At 45.8% G+C, this 18,422-nt stretch overlaps 1 protein-coding gene and 1 long non-coding RNA gene across 6 annotated transcripts in view; one reads left to right on the top strand and one right to left on the bottom strand.

Moving 5' to 3' along the window:
* LOC146206146 (uncharacterized) overlaps window positions 1–18,422 on the top strand; it is a 117,240-nt gene that overhangs the window by 83,054 nt on the left and 15,764 nt on the right. For 2 of the 4 annotated variants that reach the window (XR_014704367.1, XR_014704365.1), the window contains exon 3: window positions 4,878–7,260. The exons of the other annotated variants lie outside the window; for them this stretch is intronic. This is a non-coding gene — a long non-coding RNA (uncharacterized LOC146206146). Of the gene's footprint in view, window positions 1–4,877; window positions 7,261–18,422 lie in introns of those variants that run through there. 4 annotated transcript variants of the gene reach the window in all.
* The window catches only part of LOC146206147 (mortality factor 4-like protein 1), a 51,106-nt gene that overhangs the window by 23,787 nt on the left and 8,897 nt on the right, over window positions 1–18,422 (bottom strand). For both annotated transcript variants that reach the window (XM_084590771.1, XM_084590772.1), the window contains 3 exons: window positions 16,796–16,881; window positions 1,427–1,545; window positions 1,157–1,249 (listed from right to left, as the gene is read on the bottom strand). In XM_084590771.1, coding sequence (XP_084446897.1) covers window positions 1,157–1,249; window positions 1,427–1,545; window positions 16,796–16,881 — 298 coding nt within the window. The remainder of the gene's footprint in view (window positions 1–1,156; window positions 1,250–1,426; window positions 1,546–16,795; window positions 16,882–18,422) is intronic.

Genomic DNA, 18,422 nt, shown 5'->3' with positions numbered 1-18,422 from the left:
AACAATGCCTCAAAATCCTCAACCGCTGTGCTTAAACCAACGATCCAAATGTAATGTTCTCCCATCTTCGAGAGCTCGCGGCATGCATGAAAAGGTACTGACCTTTTTCGGTTTAAACCGAATCTTTTAAAATGCCTTCGGCGTACCTTTATCGGCGTTTTTCGGTTTTAACCGAAAAGTCCAACCCCTATTTATAGTTTTACGCCTGTAATTGCACAATAACAAACAAAGGCAACGTGCTTTTCGTTTCAAATGCTATTTTCCCAGAATTCTTTTTCTCAGTATGTCCTGTACAACAATGCAACAAATTGTGCTTGTTTTCTTTGTTAGCTGCATCTTCAACTCTGTGATGAATTCATGAAATGGAATGTACCAAAGGAACAAATTGCATTCAAGAAATGGTTTAGCGCAATATGAAAGATTTGCATTAACACCCCCAAAGCACAAACGATAGCCAAAGCACTAAGATGTGCAACTGATGCTCTAATCTATATGCGCCACATTCTGAAGCAATGTGTGGGTAAAAATGCAGTGACATCTGCCTCTTTCACTTAGCAGTCATATTACAGCTGCCCCACTTGTTTCACATCAAAATGTGGGATCAATGTCACTGACACTAACTTGTCTAGTAAGTCAGTAACTTTATATAAGGTGGCTAGCTTTTTACATTTTGCCTATGGCAAACCTACCAAATATTATCACACCTTTTGCATGTTGGAAGACCAAGTTCTCAGCAAGAGTGCACTGTGTTTTAAAATGCTGCAATAACTGGATGGCATACCCAACAGCACAAGCAAAATTTCCTAATTTATCATGAGAAATTACTACTTTCAACTTGGATCTCCGTGCAACAAAATCGAGGCCCCTTCAAGTGCAGCTCTGAACTGGACATTGCATGCATGAGAATAGGCTGTGAGAATCCCAAAAACAATAGATGCATATCAAATGAACTCAGTGTAAATTTTTTTTCAACAAACAAAGCAAAGAAGCAGTCTTGTACAAAATACTTCTTTAGAGTAAGATAACACACACTACTATGCCTGCACAAATGAAAGTTTGCAGTTTGAACTGCTAATGTATGACTGCATTATTTGAGGCATATTCGAAAAGCAAGCGTCGTTTGGTCTTAAATATGTATAATCATTGCTAAGCGTACCTTTTTCTGCCAAGTGATGAGGTGCCAGTCATCGACAAGCCAAGGTTTGAGCTCCTCTGGTACCTTCACGGTGACCTCGGCTGGGAAGCCCTCCTACAAGAAAAGTAAAGCCATGCATGGGTGGCTTGAAATAAATTGGGGCACTGCCAGCTGCCTAAAATGGCAACGCTTCATACTGGAAATGCGGCAAACCGGCCACTTGAAAAGAATAATACCTTGTGTCCTTGAAAAAGCTCTTGTTACATTCATGCAGCACATAAAAAAAATTACCGGCGCATTTAGGGGCTCCTGGCGGTTTCGTTTCTTTCGTTGGGTTTCCCCAGCTGCCTCTGTGGTTTGACTAGTAGTACCCTGCTGTTGGGTGGTGGCTGAAGATGACGCTGCGGTGCCTGCAGTTGTACGGGCAACACAAGTTCAAAACACACGTGCAGCTAACGCTTATTAATACCTGCATTTTGCAAGCATATCTTTGAAGCCAATAAAAAGGAATAAAAACGGCAAATTAGGTATACTTTGGCCATCACACAGCTTCAGTTTGGATACAGTGCCATCATAATCCTTTTTTTTTTCTCTTTTTTTACTGAAATTCCCTGCTCCTTTTCCCAGTTCGAAAGCATAATACACATTCTGTGCACGTCCTAGAGCACAGCCCGCGCCTTCTCCATCTTACAATGTGGAACAGATACAGTCAATCCAAAGCTCATTCCCCTATCTTTTCATACTCTTCACCATCAGCCAGCCTTCGCACTTGCACTACATATCTGTAGGGGAGAACACCAGCTGAATAGCACCACACGACAGAAAGCGGACAAACTCTAACAGCGGCCAGCAGACCCAAACTTGGCCACAGGTAACACAGAGCATCAGCTAGCTGAACTAAGCATGCAAGTCGCTCCCTCTGCAAAGTGCACAATGTGTCTGGCATAGAAAATAGAGGAAGCGCTGGCAGACCAAACAAGTAATGAAAACGAAGTACTATCCACTGTGTTTGGATTCAGCTCATTATTTACTGAGCTGAAGATGTGGGGGTTTGCAGTTACAATACGCTAAATAAAGGAACTGCAAGCACAACACAAACGAGACAGAGAGCAATGCACCATGAGGGTTACATACTCTATGTCCTGTTTGCAGTGCAGTAGTAATTCTTCTCAATCTTTCAACCTAACACTTGCACAGAAAACTAAAACCTCTTTTATCTATCCAATGAAAGAAATACTCTTTAACAGTTGAGCCCTGACCACCGCGCTGATTATGTTCGTTCATCAAGTCCGTAGTAAGTGGATTAGATAGTCAAAAATACAAAATAAGAAAAGTGGTTTTGATGTTGTAAAATGAGTATACTGTGCCCGACTACCTCTCCAAAAAGGACTAGCATGGCTCTTTTGAACCTTCACAGTTTTCACCGAGACCTATGCCGACCAGAGGTGGACAATCTCATTGGGTTTCGATCTCAGCCTTAAAACGACTTCAACCTCATGGAGGTCGGCCACAAGGGAAGATTCTTTGAGTTTTTGAGTGAGGTCAGGAAATCTGATCTCAACCCCATGCGTGAGTTTGAGGCTGAGTAAGGTTGTCTCTCGCTGAGGCTGGCTTTTGAGGTCAAGGCCTTGTGCAGTTACCATAGCTTACACTGACGAGCACTCCTTCCGAACTGTAGTTCCAAGTGCACCACCATGGTGACCAGGGCCACTCTGTGGAGCTCAGTTTCCCCATTTAGGAGGTCCAAACTTTGGGTGCTTCTGGAGTGTTAAATTCAGCCTAAGCTTACAGCACAGTCTTCTTGGAAAGAGCCCTGTTACCACTCATTGCATTTCGTTCACTGTTAGTCTAACCAACAATTAGCTCACATCGTAGGAGTTAGGCTAGCAAGCTGCTTCGCAGAGGACCAGCCTTAACCTTACGCTGTTAGCAAATTTTTTTCTCGACTAAACTCTCTTTCCCTACAATGGGGAGAGGGAGCTATCTCTCTCCCTACTTTTCTACCTGCCAACCATAGAAGGTAGCTAGTGGCTTCTTTGTGCACCAACAGAGGAAGGTGGCACGTGTCCACCCCACTAAGATTGACGATTGGGCTTCTATAATAATACGTTAAAAAATAATAATAAAAAATAAACTAATTTCTGTTCTCCAGAAATATGCATACTGGAAAGCTGTAAATCATATTTTCTCGAGGGTTCTTGCACCATAAAAATGTGGCAGTGTCATCGTCAAGAATATTGAATACGTAAGGCATTATAGCAGCGCATGATGGACCCCTTGCAAAAATCGTTAAGTAGGCTTTCCCACGCTGCTTCTTTCCCCAAACATGGCGTCACTGGCCGTCAGAAAAATAGCGATATAGACTTGAAATCGCATGTTGCTTCTACACAGATGCATGTAGTGGTAATAGAGCAATTATGCGAATATGTTCTGATGCATAAATGATATGAATTATGGCCATAATATAATGTTTCAATACATTGCTGTTCCGCCATTAGAAGGGAATGCAGCATAGAGGTGAAGCTGACTTAACATTTACGAAAGGGGTCTATTGACCAAACTATATGCAGGGCCTTCCCCACAGGAGTTGCAGGCTCTTCCACATGCAAATCGTGCCAAGCCTGCCAAAACCCCATACCATGCACGATAAAAAGCAAATCTGCATTACATATTGCATACAGAGTATTTCATGCAGCTTGAACCAAGGCTTTAAAAAAAAAGCACTTCACCACAGCTGGATGCAACAAACAACCCATTGCTTCCTGCCTTGTAGTGCTCTTAACACTATTTTAAACTCTGGTTAATTAGATAATTGGTTAAAATCAATCATGCATTTTTATTTGCTTTAGTCAAATACGATTTGCTAACTAGTAGAGGGAGCTAAGGAAATGCAGACAGAATTTCTTCCACCAATATATCCCACATGTGGTTCCAGCATGTTAAGAAAATGTGTTAAATATGAAAAAAAAAAAAAAATTAAGTGATTGCTCTCTTAAAAAACATGTTGCAGGGATAGTTAGTGCTAGCTCTACCCATCCAGTTTATTTCTTCCTGTGTCCTCGTGATTTATGAAGCGCTTAATAACTTGTTAAGAAACTATGATTGCTCTCTTACTACCGTATTGCTTAACAGTGAAAAACTTTTTGAATCAACAAAGTGTGTACGGTCAGATCCTTTCTTTTTCGTATTCTGTGGGCTTTTCTTAAATGCCAGAAAAAGGGCCTCATGGGTAATATACTGATAGAAAAAATTGTATTGGCTGTTCCTTGACCATATAAAGCTAGCTTAAAGGCCCATGAAAACGGCCCCCAAGAAGCCACTGATAAACGTGTTCAGTGTGTAGAACACAACCTTTTGAGCATTAACGCAAAGTATAACTCCTTGGAACAAAGCCAGCGATTTATTAATTTTTAAAAATCGCGGGCAGAGAGAATGTCGCTTGGCGGTGTCGCATGGAACTATTTCCTTAACGCGGGACGTCACGGGTGAGTTGACTGGCAAGGCTTGCTAGAAGCTGCCATTCGCTGCGGCCACTGCAACCATGACGTCACGGACACACTTCCGGTAGCTGCGAAAGTCGTCTGCTCGTGCGCTGCTCGAACTCTGTGCGGGCTGTTACACAGCTCGCCGCCCTTATCGGTTAGGTGGCCATTGCCTATTAAGTACAACAACCGAAGCGATGCAGGGATCGGCAGAACGAAGCTGCATTTACAAATATCTTATTTATATAACGTTGTTTCAGGAGTACCGGAGTGTCGTCCGACGAGGCGTCAACAGCACGGTCAAGCACCGCATGATGGCAGCACCTCCTCGACCGCCGTAAACACTGCCGCTGTGGCCCCTCCTCCCGCATACCGTTCGCGAATGACACGGCGGATCGTTAGCACCGATGTCCGAAATAAAGCGTGCTAAAATTTGTTGGCGTCTGGAATACTGAGCCGAATATCAAGTATGAAGCCCTTGTGAGGATCGCTGACCAGCAGCAAATTGCTGGTAAGAGCGATAGCCGTGATACAAGCTAGTTTCTGCTCAAGCCAGCTGCCGCTGGTGCATTTCGGCTGATCCGATCTGCTCGTACCAGCTCTGCGATTAATGCGTCGTCAGTTAATCCTATAATTATTTTACTATGGCAGGATAGCATTCACTATAAGGCAGTCTCATAAGTACACGATTTACGACAGTGTTGATCATGTTCCAAAGCGTCGACTGCCGCAGCTTCGAAGCGAAACAATTTAGGCCTAGTGACGACTAGGGACGGTCACGCACGGCGCCGTCGTTCGCGCGCCCCACCCCCGCGGTAATTGTGTAACGTACCTCAGCCTGCTCGCGGCATCCCGTGCTGCAAGCATTGCAAACTCTTGTACTTTCATAGCTAAGGCCGCGTATGTTTTCACGTTCTGCTCAGCAACAAGCCGTTCAAACGATACTGCAGGCAAGACAAGGCTTCAGTACGCAGTCGCTGCGCTGTCGGCCGTAATCGAAGACGTCGGGCGGCGCCATAATCTATACATCGATCTTTAAACGTGATACAGTGGGCAAATGAATAACTTTGTGAACCAGACCCGCTGGTAGGTTTCGCGCACTCGGGCGCAGACAAGTAGCTTCCATCAACAGACGCCGTCATAACCTCGGTTAACGACGCAAACCGAGGTCGTCAAGCTCTGTTTGCGGTAACCGCGGTTAGTGGTGTAACCATGGTTTGGTCCGCCGTGTAACATAGTGTAACCGCGAACCCGTGGTTACCCTAACAGTCTCTGCGCGAACTGGCGAACTCCTCAGGCGTGTGCGAGCGAGGACGGGTTGACGCTAGTACGCCAGCGAGCGAGCGCGCTGCAACCGGAAGTTCGTCGAAGTGACGTATGTCTGAGCGGAGCTTTGAACTTGCTTGTATTCTTTATTTTTATGGCTCCCTTCGGCGTACGAGTTGAGAGGGAAAACTGGACGGGTCATTTTTAATCGCCGATATCTCTGGTGTTGCAGAAGCTAGATCGAAAATTTTTGCAGGAGAATGATGGGTGGTTCAATGCCTATCAGTGTTATGGCATTGTTTACCCTTCTTGGTGACCCCTTTCAGTGAACCTTTAACAAGGCGCATCACATCCTAGAAGGAACATATAAAAAAGTGAGTCATTACTCTTAATTATACAACTAATTATAAATAATATTATGAGTAGTGCCACGTAATGGCAATATGCATTTAACTTTACCCAGGAACAGTGTCCCGCTTTTTAGGCTCAAGTTCTCCGAAACCGCCAAGGTGAACGCTTGGGCACGTTGGTTAGACAATATCTGTGCAGCGCGTTAAGACGAGTACGAGAGGGGAGACAGACAGACACAGTGTTGTCTGTGCCTCCTCTCGTCCTAGTCTAATGTGATGCACCAATAATGTAAAATTCTCCGAAACACCCTGGACACAGCCAAGATTACTGTCGTAATAAGTAGTTATAATGGTATTATCTTAAAATTCTAGACAGATGAATTTTCATCAGTTTTTAGTGCATAACCCATTTGCTGGCTTTACTTTTTTTTTTTGTCCTTTGAGGTCGAGCATCTGCCCTCAACCTCGCAAACGAATTTGGGATGAGGTTGAGTGAAATCACTAGCGCTGTATGAAAAATTGAGGTAAGGTCACCTCAGGAGACCACAACCAGTGAGGTTGAGTGAGGTCATCAACACCATATTATGGCCATCTAGACTTCTCACAATACAGCCATTGGCTGACCACCACCGTGCGCTACATGCAGTTTCACTTTTCACTTTGAGCGCTGCCCCTGTCTCTTGTCCCACTACTCTTCTACTTAAGTTCTGCGAAATCCAGGGGTTTCACGAGCCCTCATATTGAAAACGTTGGCATCTATGGCATTGAATGCTCGCTCAATCAGACATAGGCAGGCTCATATTGAAGACTTCATATGAGCAGGTCACACTGAGATGTGACCTTTTGTGGTTAACGATCACTGAAACAGACCTTCCCAAACCTGGATTGCATAGAAAAGTAGTGCATAAAAAACATAGATAGTGTGTCTATATAAAAAGTAGTGCCTGCGCAGTTCATTCATGCAATGGCAGGTTAGACGATCAGAAGCCCCCTATTTCCGAAATACAGCTCAGTTGCAATGTTTTGGTGGTGGAATTCAGGGGTTCCTGGAACAAGCCGTCACACTGAACAGTGGAAACTATGGCGTTAGACATTCATTATTTCAAACATAGGCAGGCTCACACCGGATAATTCATATAGGGGACCATGCTGAGGTATGGCCTGAGTAGTCGCTGACCACTGAAACAGACCACCCTGAACCTGAATTGCATAGAAAAGTGGTGCCCCCCCACTTCATTCATGCTATTGCAGGCACAACGACAATCGGAAGCTCCCCATTTCTGAAATACAGCTCAGCTGCATAGCTTTGGTGGCTCTATCCTTAACCTCGTGCCATCCCATGGCTGCCATCGCGGGCATGCATCAGCCGGTCACACAGTTTTGGAAGGTGCTTCGTGCGTCACTGGTCCTTTATTTTTGTTTTGAGATGGCGTCACGCTGCTTTGACGTTTATGCCTATTCTTTTTGCCTGCATCCACGTGCTGCTTCCAACATGCTGAAACTGCATGCTAGTCACATGCTGTCCACAGTTCACAGAGCAAAGTGTCCTTAAAAGGCGGCAGTTTGCAAAGAAGCACCACTGCTACAGCGCCGCACTGCAAAGAGAGTAATGGAAGCCTGCACGATTTTACAGCAATTCTATGACATTCTCGACAGTGTGCACAAAGCACCCGAAGAGACTGAGAGAAACTGTCATACTCATTTGGCTTTCTTCTCAAATGCAGGCAGCCATTGTACAGATGTTCATTAGGTAAAATTACTGAGATGCAAACAGTTTAAGAAAGTTTTTTAGGCCTATTCACTAATTCAAACTTTCGATTAATTCGAACAATTCTTATAGTCCCTAGAAGGAGAAATTAAAATAGATTTTTTGTGCTGGTGGAAGCAGAAGCACATCACTAACACAATGAATGCTATAAAATAGAATGTTCAACTGCTTGCAATGACTTCTCTTGCAGCCTATTGTGAGACAGGGTGGCTGAAATAGCATGAGTAAAAGAACTAGTATATGTAGCCGAAATGCAAATTATGATTGTTGTTGGGTGCTAACTAATGTTCCACAGTAACACATGGACTTTGAGATAATCCATAGTTTAGGGCTCCAGGATAATTCTGACCACCACGGATTTTAAAGCAGTTTAGGCACCTAATATTTGGCTGTCTGTTTTCTTCCTCACAAATACAGTTGAATCCCGCCACAACGAATACCGCCACAACGAAATTTCCGCGACAACGAATAATTTTTTATTCCCCGCGAGTATCCTATAAGAATTAATGGCCTAAATTTCTCTGCACAACGAACCATTTTTGCAGAGCGTTTCCGCTTCAACGAAATTTTCGCGTTCAAAATCGAAACCGAAACTAGTTTTATTGGCGAGAAGTCCAAGTCAAATCCAAAGCCACATTAAGTATGAAATCACGTGATTGCAGTTCCGCCATTTTGGCTTTGTGTCGTGGTCGCGTTGTTCACTCGCTGCCTTTCTCTTCGACAACGACGAGTTTTCATCCACAGGACACGATGGCAACGCAAGTGAAAAAACGCAAAACTCTTTCCCTTGAGCAAAAAGCTCAAATAATCGCCCAAGCAGAAAGCGGAAGGAAGAAAGCGGCAATTGCTGAAGACTTCGGAATTCCTGCAAGTTCGCTGTCAACGATTCTAGGCAATAAGGACAGCGTGAGAATGGCACTTGCTTCAGGCACATCCTCGAAGCACAAAAAGGTGACGCGGCCCCTCCATGAAGAGTTGGACAAAGCAGTGCATGCGTGGTTTGTGGAAGCACGAGCCAGCAACGTCCCCCTGTCCGGAAGCATCGTCCAGCAGAAAGCCTTGAACTATGCATGCCTACTTGGCATTGATGATTTTAAAGCCAGCATTGGCTGGCTAAACCGTTTCAAGGCCCGCCATAACATCGTTGGAAAAGTGTTGTGCGGCGAGTCAATGTCAGCAGACGTGGACGGAGCAGCTGCTTGGAAGGCGAGTAACATGGCCGGAATTTTAAGCAACTTCGCGCCTGCAGACATTTACAACGCCGACGAGACCGGGCTATTCTACGAGATGTTGCCGGCTAGGACGCTCGACTTCAAGGGGCAGCGCTGTCACGGCGGCAAACACAGCAAAAAACGCATCACAGTGCTGCTTTGCACAAACATGGATGGCTCGGACAAGCGTCCGCCGTTAGTCATAGGCAAAAGTGCCAAGCCGCGCTGTTTTAAGGGAACTCGTAGCCTACCTGTGCAGTACAAGGCGAACAACAAGTCATGGATGACCCGCGCTATTTTCACCGAGTGGATGATGGCATTCGACCGCGACATGAAGCGGCAGGGCCGTAAAGTTTGCTTGCTTTTGGACAATTGTTCAGCGCATCACTCCGACGAAGTCAAGCTCACTAACACGGAGCTGAGGTTTTTCCCTCCCAATTGCACGTCTGTCTTACAGCCTCTCGATCAGGGCGTGATTCTTAGCCTGAAGCGCGCTTACCGCGGGAGGTTAATTCAGCGGCTGCTTTTTAACACTGAAACCGGCCGAGACACGAAGGTGGACTTGTAGGTGGCACTGCAGATTATGTCTGCTGCCTGGAGCACACTGGGGTGCTCAGTAATTGTGAACTGTTTCAGGCACGCCGGATTTGCCGAAGGTCGACCCGTACACTCTGCTGGCCTAACACCATGCGTTACAGACGACAACGAAGAGGCGTCACCGGCTCCGGGGATCGCGGCCGCCTGGAAAACGCTGGGAGAAATAGGAACCGTGCCGCCTAATCTCGAGCTCGACGAATACATCGGCGCTGACGCTTGTGTTGTTGTTCACGAAGATGTGAGTGATGAGCAGATCATAAAAGCTGCCCGGAATGATAAGGACTCTTCCGATGAAGAAGACGACGACGTACAGGAAGCGCCGGCTGCGGCAACCGCCATACAGGTGATGGACGCTTTTGATGTCATCAGGAATTTCGTTGCTGTCCGAGACGACGATGTTGCAATGGGTTTGCTGACCGAGTGCGAAAATCGCGTGACGGCGTTGCTCGCCGTGAAGCGTAAGCAAACCAAGCTTACAGATTTTTGGCATTAAACGCCTTTGCTGCTGCTTGGGCAATTCTTTCTGCGTTTCACGTCAAATTTTTGCGATAACGAAGTTCCGCGAGAACGAATTTTTTTTCGTGCACCGTGAATTTCGTTATAGCGGGATTCAACTGTAACAGAATTCTTTCTATCACGCTGTTTCAGTTTTAACAGCCACATGACTGCTATGGCATTGGAGGCTAGTATAAGTCACGTGAAACAGGAACAAGCTGGAAAATAATCGCTGCTTCAGAGATATTTTCATCCATAACTATGACAATAAAGCCAGCTGTCCTCAAGACAAAATAAAAAAGCAAGTGAAGAAGCACTGATTATATTACACCTTTCTTTGATGCCAAAGTGCTCCTGAAATTGAACCAGGATGAGAAAAGGTTTGGTTTGGTATGGTTTGTAGGGTTTAACATCCTAAAGCAACTCTGGCTATGAGAGGCGCCGTAGTGGAGGACTGAAAATTTCGACCACCTGGGGTTCTTTAACAGGCACTGACACCGCACAGCACGCGGATGCCATTCCGTTTCGCCTACATCAAAACTCAGCCGTCGGCAGTCGGCCTCGAACCTGGGCACTTCAGCACAGTACCACTGCACCACTGTGGCGGGGCAATCAGGATGAGAAAAGTTTTGATAAATTAGCAGCTGTAGACAAATTCTGGGCACTAATCCACACATAGTAATATAGTGAAGCCCACTTACAATACAATAAATACTCTGTTATTAAAAGCGAAGATGGAGCTACAGTCAAAATATTTATCAGGCCCATGGTGCTGCAGCTCTGGTACAACAAAAAGTGTGGTCACACAGCTGCTATATCGAACGAGGAGGTGCTGTGAATTTGCCCGTTATTGAAAGATGTGTGCTTCCCACTAGTGCGCAGACTGAAGAGCATCTCCAAGCTCCCATGATTCCCCCCAAAAAATGTGCAGACCTTCAACAAAATTGGGAAGACGCTTAAACTTCGCCTTAAGAGCAGACGTGCCTTCGGTACCGCCTTTTAGGTCCTTTTGCGTTGACAGACCAGCACAGAGCTTGGAAAAGTGTTCACCATCTTTAGTTGATTTGGCTTTTGTGGAAAGGAAGGCGCAACACCTACCTCACTTCTCGGTGGACACCTATGCTTACAATAAGCGGCACACAATTGGAGGTGCACTATGCCGTTGGTTCTAATCCCTATAGACTCGACTTGCAGACGGATGCAAAATGGGAAGCGAAATGGTACGACACCACCCTGAATGCTGCACAAAGAACGAGGCACCAAAATGCTGACATGAATTAGCGTGAGTGTGACGCTTTTCTGGTCGGATGAGTTGAAAATATTGCTGCATAATAAAATATAGGAGGCATTAACCGCCAGTCAGTGTACTCCTGGCAGACTACACGGTCATTCGATGCACACGTTTGTGCTGCTAGGAAAAGCAACTAAAGTGAAAGAAGCATGACAAGCGCACGACACAGCTTTGAAAATGAAACTTACTTTATGCTCAGTGATCAACCAATCACGGCAGTTTGTAAAGCTTGCATCCCAAAGTGACATCGGCTATGAGGGGCGCTGGAGCGGCAGTCTCCAGACATTTCGACCACCTGGAGTTCTTTGAACATGCACAGACATCACACAGTATGTGGGTGCCTTGAATTTTACCCCCATTGAAATGCGGCCATTACAGCTGAGATTGATCCTGCATCTTTGGAATCAGCAGTCGAGTGACCTAACAACTAATCCAACGCGGCAGGGTGAAAAGTTTGAACACCAGTCACAAGGTATGCTCTGCCCCAAACCGGTGGCGGGGTGTGTGTATATATGCCTAGATGGATCTCTTTTCTCTCTTGCCAAGGATCAAGGATGAAAATGCCGACCTATCACCTCTGATGCCTCTAATGATCGCACCCCTGAATTTTGAGGTCAAAATTCCATTTTTTAAATTTCCCGCGTAATGATCGCACCCCGAACATGGAGCCGCCTGGTGGTTGATCTGCAGTCATCCCGCAGCGAATGCATTCCGACGAGTTCCCAACCTAGTCTAGTAACGTTGGAGTTCCCATGATTCCATGCTTTGCGGCATTCGCCATTTTGCAATTCGGCAGCGTCGTAGCGTGCTTTGTGTTTTTGTGCGAGTTTACGCCATTTCACCATGGGGCGGTATGCCAGTTACACCGCCGCGTTCAAGCTCAAGGCTGTCGACTATGCACTGGAGCATGGCAACCGCGCTGCTGGTAGGCATTTCGGCGTGGACGAAATGAGGATACGCTATTGGAAGAAGCAGCGCGAGAAGCTGATGGCTACGAACAAGACACGGCGGGCTTTCCGTGGACCCAAAACAGGCAAGTTCCCTCGTGTTGAGGAGGCGGTCCTAGGATACGTGAGGGACCTGCGCAAGGATGGTTGTGCAGTGTCATTAGAAATGATACAGACGCAGGCGCGCACAACTGCCAGGAAGCTGGGAATCGCCGCAAAGGATTTCCGCGCTAGCTCCGGTTGGACGACTCGCTTTATGCGACGGAATGGACTTTCCCTGAGGCGGCGGACGTCGTTGTGCCAGCGGCTCCCAGCCGCGTATGAAAGCAAAGTGATAGACTTCCATCACTTCGTCACTAGGCTTCGCGAAAAATGCGGCTGCCCTCATGTCGCAAATTGGAAACGCCGATCAAACTCCACTGACGTGCGACATGCCCTGGAATACAACTGTGAACGAGTAGGGTGCTCGGAGCATCCTCGTGAAGACGTCTGGCGCAGAAAAACAGCGATGCACAGTCATGCTTGCTGTGACGGCCGACGGGCGGAAGCTGCCACCATACGTGATCTTCAAACGGAAGACTATTCCGAAGGGAAACTTTCCCCGTGGCATCCATATACGTGCACAGATGAAAGGGTGGATGACTGCAGACCTGATGGTCGACTGGATCAAGACTGTTTGGGGAAGAAGACCAGGAGCATTTCTGCTTCCCTCGCTTCTGGTTTTGGACAGTTTTAGGGGTCACCTTGTGGACAGCATGCGTGCCAAGCTGAAAGAGCTGCGCACGGACATTGCAGTCATTCCTGGCGGCCTGACTTCGCTGCTGCAGCCTCTCGACGTGTCTTTGAACAAACCGTTCAAGGACAACGTTCGACGACTTTATGCTGAGTGGATGGCGATGGGCCAGCATGATTTGACGCCGAGCGGAAAGATTAGAAGGCCATCCGTGGTGATGCTGTGCTCGTGGATCACAGAAGCGTGGAGCAGTATCCCCGACGAGGTAGTGGCTAAGAGTTTTAAGAAGACAGGCATATCTAACGCTTTGGATGGAACGGAAGATGACTTCCTACGGAATTGTGAAGATGCTCCCAGCGACGACACTGCCGTTTCCGATGAGTCGTGCAGCAGTGAAAGCGAGGATGGCGAGGATTCAGACTTTGATTAGAGTACTGACGAAAAAAAATAAATGGGCATTGTGCACTCCATGTGATGCTTAATGTGCGTGTTTATTGCGAAGGTAAGTCTTACTCAGCTTTTATTTTTGGTTGTAATCGAGATATATGTTCTAAGATGTCTGACCTGCAACTTGTTCGCGTTTTCGGTGCTCGAAAATTTTTTGTAGAAAATTTACCCCGCGTAATGATCGCACCCCGAAATCTGCGTCAGTATTTAAAAAAAAAAAGTGCGATCATTATGCGAGTAAATACGGTATTTGTATTATTCAGTCTCTGTGCTGCCTACCCACAGTAAATAGCTGTGTCAGGAATGACCAATCTGGGGAGCTTATAAAGCAGTATGATGGGCTCTAGTTTGAAAAGTAAACATGCACAATGGGCTTTTAAAGAAATAAAGGCCACTTTGGTAGCATTTTTTTTAATGCATCAGGTACGACCCTTCGCTACAAAACTTGCGATACTACAAATGCAGTCTGAGTGATAGTCAAATTCTTATAAGTATGGCTGAATCTTAAGCCTCACTGCAAAGAGGAAAAGATGCAACCAAAGTTTGGCATCTTTACTCATTACCAGGGGCACTGTGAGGACAACCCCATCCAACTGCTGCTCTCAGGAAAAACTGATTCTCCGGCTCCTTTTGGCTATTTTGTCATTTCACCGGCAGCAAAAGACATTTATCACCAAGAAAACAAGATAGCAAAATCTTCTTGCCAGTCAATTCAGACTCTTGCTGTCCTTTGAAAAGGATAAGCTGCTGCACTTTCAAAGTGAATGATGGTGTAGCACAGCCTCTGGGATCAGTGTCCAGAAATCAGTGTTAAAGCAACACATTTTTCCTGCAAAATTCGACAGCGATAGCAATGCCTGCATTTCATTTTCTAGTCTTCTCTAGCTTATCCCAGCTTCATTCTTGAGAGAAACAGGTGTACAGGTGATGAGAGAAAAAGGTTTTGGAGCAGCTATTGGAGCAGGAAAGTATGCGTTTTGAAGCAAATTTGTAGCAGAAAATGTGCATCCTGGAGCAGCTATGCAGCAGAGATGTAATCGTTCCGTTGCAGCAATATCAGCATTTTGGAGCAACTGGAGGGCATGCAGTCAAACCTGCTTCTTCGCAATGCAATGGGAGTAGAAGTGGCGCCTGCTTACAAAACGGCCCTGTCGCGCTTTGAAGATACTTAAATGCACAGACTGAATACAAGCGAGGGGAATATGCGCAGGTGTTAGAACACGTGACGCCATACTAAAATAAAAATTTAAGGCTAGTGACACGCAAAGGAGCCTCCAAAACAGCCCGACTAGGCGATGCACACGCCTGATCGCAGCCAAGGGATAGCGTGAAGATAAAACCAGAACTATGCCAATGAGCTGTACATTGGAATTGGGGAACTCCGATCGTCATCATGCCTGCCATAGCATGGACGAGTGCCTGCGCACCACTGTTCCATCAAATTGAATTTGGATTCGGGACAACTACATCGGTGACTGCTGGCTGTGCGAGTCATACTTCAATTCAACCCCCTACCTAGTCTAAATTGACCTGTGCGAGCTCGCCCATATCTGGAAGCACGAGCTGTCCCACGCCAGACTTACATGTGTGTGGACCGCACTCCTAGTCCAAATTAACAAAGGTTGAATTGACAGAATTTAGTAAAACTGGATTAAAGTGGTAGCTACCAAGTGACCACAGGAGTGCATGTGTAAGTGCTTTAGCCGTTCCGCAATGTTCCCAAGACATGTTCCGCAGGTGGCGCGTCTCTCGCGGTACAGTGATCGAAAATGATCGAAATACTGGCACCCGTTTTCCCTCTTTGCTGCTCATCCTTACTCGTTGACTGCACCGTAGCTCGACGCTATGATTTGCCACGCTGCACCACATCTCACCCACTCATGCCGCCGCCCCTGCTCTCAATGCGGTCAAAGCATCGCTTTCTCGCTTAACCAGAGCCAGTGAAAGATGAGCCAGTTCACTGACGCAACAGTTGTGAAATGCTGCAACCAATGAACGCTGTTGGAATCTGCGATCATTGGCCACGAGTTCGGACACATGAAAAATTTAGAACTTTCCGAATATCCAGATTGATCGAATATATGCACTAAGTGCGGTACGAATGGAATAGCAATCACTACTGCTAACTATTTTGAGTGTTCTTACACTTCTGGAAGACATGATACGCCTGGCAAAAAAGAAGTGTTGTGCTTGTCTGACCTTTCTGGTGCAAACGGGAATAATTTCTGCAAATTTAATGCAGAAAACTGTGTATCGCAGAACACAGTGTATCAAAATGTGTGTATCAAAATGGCTCAAATGGTGCAGCAGTGCTACCCCCTGGAGGAGGAGGAATTAGAGAGGTATCATTGAGATTGGAATGCAGTGTCCCATCGATACAGGCCAACTTCTGCCTGTCCTCAGTGTCCATTACCGTGCACTGATATAATACAGAATGCAGTTGTTTCTGCATTTCAACTCCATCAAAATATTGCCACTAATGTGAGAATTTGATCCTGTGACCTTAAACTTAGCAGCCAAATTCACCGAGCCAATGTGGCAGGCAAGTATTTTGGGTGGTTAATGTAAATCCCCTAGTAACGAGTAATATGGAGCTATTGTGAAAAATTCTCCCGTGTGCGGAACTTGACAGCAATGCACCAGAAGGGTCAATTTTAGGACCTAATTATTTTTGCTACACCAGTCATCCACCTAAATTATAATGATGGCATTCTTCCATTTGACACTACATTTGTCAATTGGGCACTTTCCATGCATCTTTATCAGATTAAATGTTGTCAGTGTTAACCAATTTTTACATCAGCACAAGTTATGCTTGGGCTGATAAGCAGAAGTGGTAGCTTCCAATGACACCAAGTGACACGCCCATCCCAGTTTTTTTTTCCTCCATCTTAGACTAATGTCAAGTATACCATTCTGTGAAATACTGTTTATATTTTAGTGACATGTAATAAGAGCAGAAATGCACTTCAGAAAGCATGTCAGTAAATTTGTCACAACTGCCAGTCACTGATATCACTGTAGGCAGGGTAAATTCGTTTTTAAAAAAATGTTTGCAGAAAAGCATACACACCTTTTTGCTTCTGAGTCTGCGATGGAGCTGAGCGCTCCTTGTCCACTTCCTTCTTTGACTTAGTGCCTTTGGTCTTTTTTCCTTTCCTGAAAGTACACATAGTGCTCGAGTGAACATAAGCTTTCAGCTGCCCAATGTAAAAGCAGACATACTCCTGTGATCAGGTGTTGTTACAGAACATAAATTTCAGACTAGCGCACCTAGCTGCAGCCAAATGCTGCTCATCTCTAAAAAAAAGAAAATGTATATACGCAACACTTACAAAAACAAAGATATGGTTTGGTTTGTGGGGTTTAACGTCCCGAAGCGACTCAGGCTATGAGAGACGCCGTAATGGAGGACTCCGGAAATTTTGACCACCTGGGGTTCTTTAACATGCACTGACATCGCACAGCACACGGGCGCCTTGCTTTTCGCCTCCATCGAAAAGTGGCCGCCGGGGCCGGGATTCGATCCCGCACCCTTGGGAACAGTAGTCGAGCGCCCTAACCACTGCGCCACCCCGGCGGCATAACAAAGATATGCAAAGACTGTATTACAACAAGAAGTTTGGTGATGTACATTCAAGGCTACAAAGAAAAACAGTGCCTTTAAGTTTTTCACACCCCTTGAAGCATGCTAGATGTGCACCCTCCAAATTCTTTAATACTATCATGTGAGTATTGACTCATTGTCTTAACAGCACCTTACTACGATACCCAGTGGCAGAACCAGCAATAAGCATATGAGCACAAGTTTCTTCCTAAAGTGACAGCTGCCCGCTAGGCTCGTCTTATTGGCCCGACACAGGCGTGGCCTCATTCTTCCCTCTCATTCCTTTGGCAATGACAGCTGCATCGTGAGGAAGAACATAAAGAGCAGCGAATATGAAGAAAGCAGCTGCCTGATTTGGTTTCATGCACGTCACTCGCTTCAACCTTGCTGTAAAATGCACTACAAATGCACCACTGATGACAACACCCCTACAACTGTGTATTAATTACTGCCACCTGGCCGAGGAAGTCTATAATGTACTGGCATGTAGCTGGGGAGCCGTACTGAATTGACAAAGCAATTAGGGCTCACAATTGTGCACACAGGCACGTGTCCCCATGACACATGCACATGCAAGGCAAAGTTAACACCTATATGACCTAATATGACTGAAATGGCAAAATATGGCCTACATATGCAAAAAAAAAAAATTAGTTCCGCGCACCTCTGCTATCTCAGCTCGTATAGGAAGCTGCACATCAAGAAAATCGGCAGTAAGTCGTGCTCCCAGGAAGAGACTGGCCAAATATACTTGTGGCAGGCGAAGCCTTCTGTGCAGGCACAGTCAATGGTTTCGACGCTCAGTACTGTGGTGAGGTGCTGTTAAGATGGCCAGTTGTTGATACACCATACTGTTAAAGAAATGGCCAGATGCACCTCCCTCCAGAAAATGCCTGCCTATAGCCTCTAGAGAATTTCTTCCCTACAACTGCCAGTCACCGATTATGTATTGACAGTTGTGCACACATACTAAACACAGTGATCGGTTTCGGTTCACGATGCCATAAGGACTAGCAGTGTAAGAAGTTAGCAAACAGTATGAGATAGAACCAAGTCTTTGTTAAGGAAGCACGCATCCATTCTGTCTCAAAAA

The sequence above is a fragment of the Amblyomma maculatum genome, chromosome 1, assembly GCF_055883805.1.
Source record: "Amblyomma maculatum isolate TAMU_Amacu chromosome 1, ASM5588380v1, whole genome shotgun sequence".
Classification (NCBI taxonomy): domain Eukaryota; kingdom Metazoa; phylum Arthropoda; class Arachnida; order Ixodida; family Ixodidae; genus Amblyomma; species Amblyomma maculatum.
Note: the sequence above shows the minus strand (reverse complement) of the source record. Positions and strands in the feature narration are given on the sequence as shown.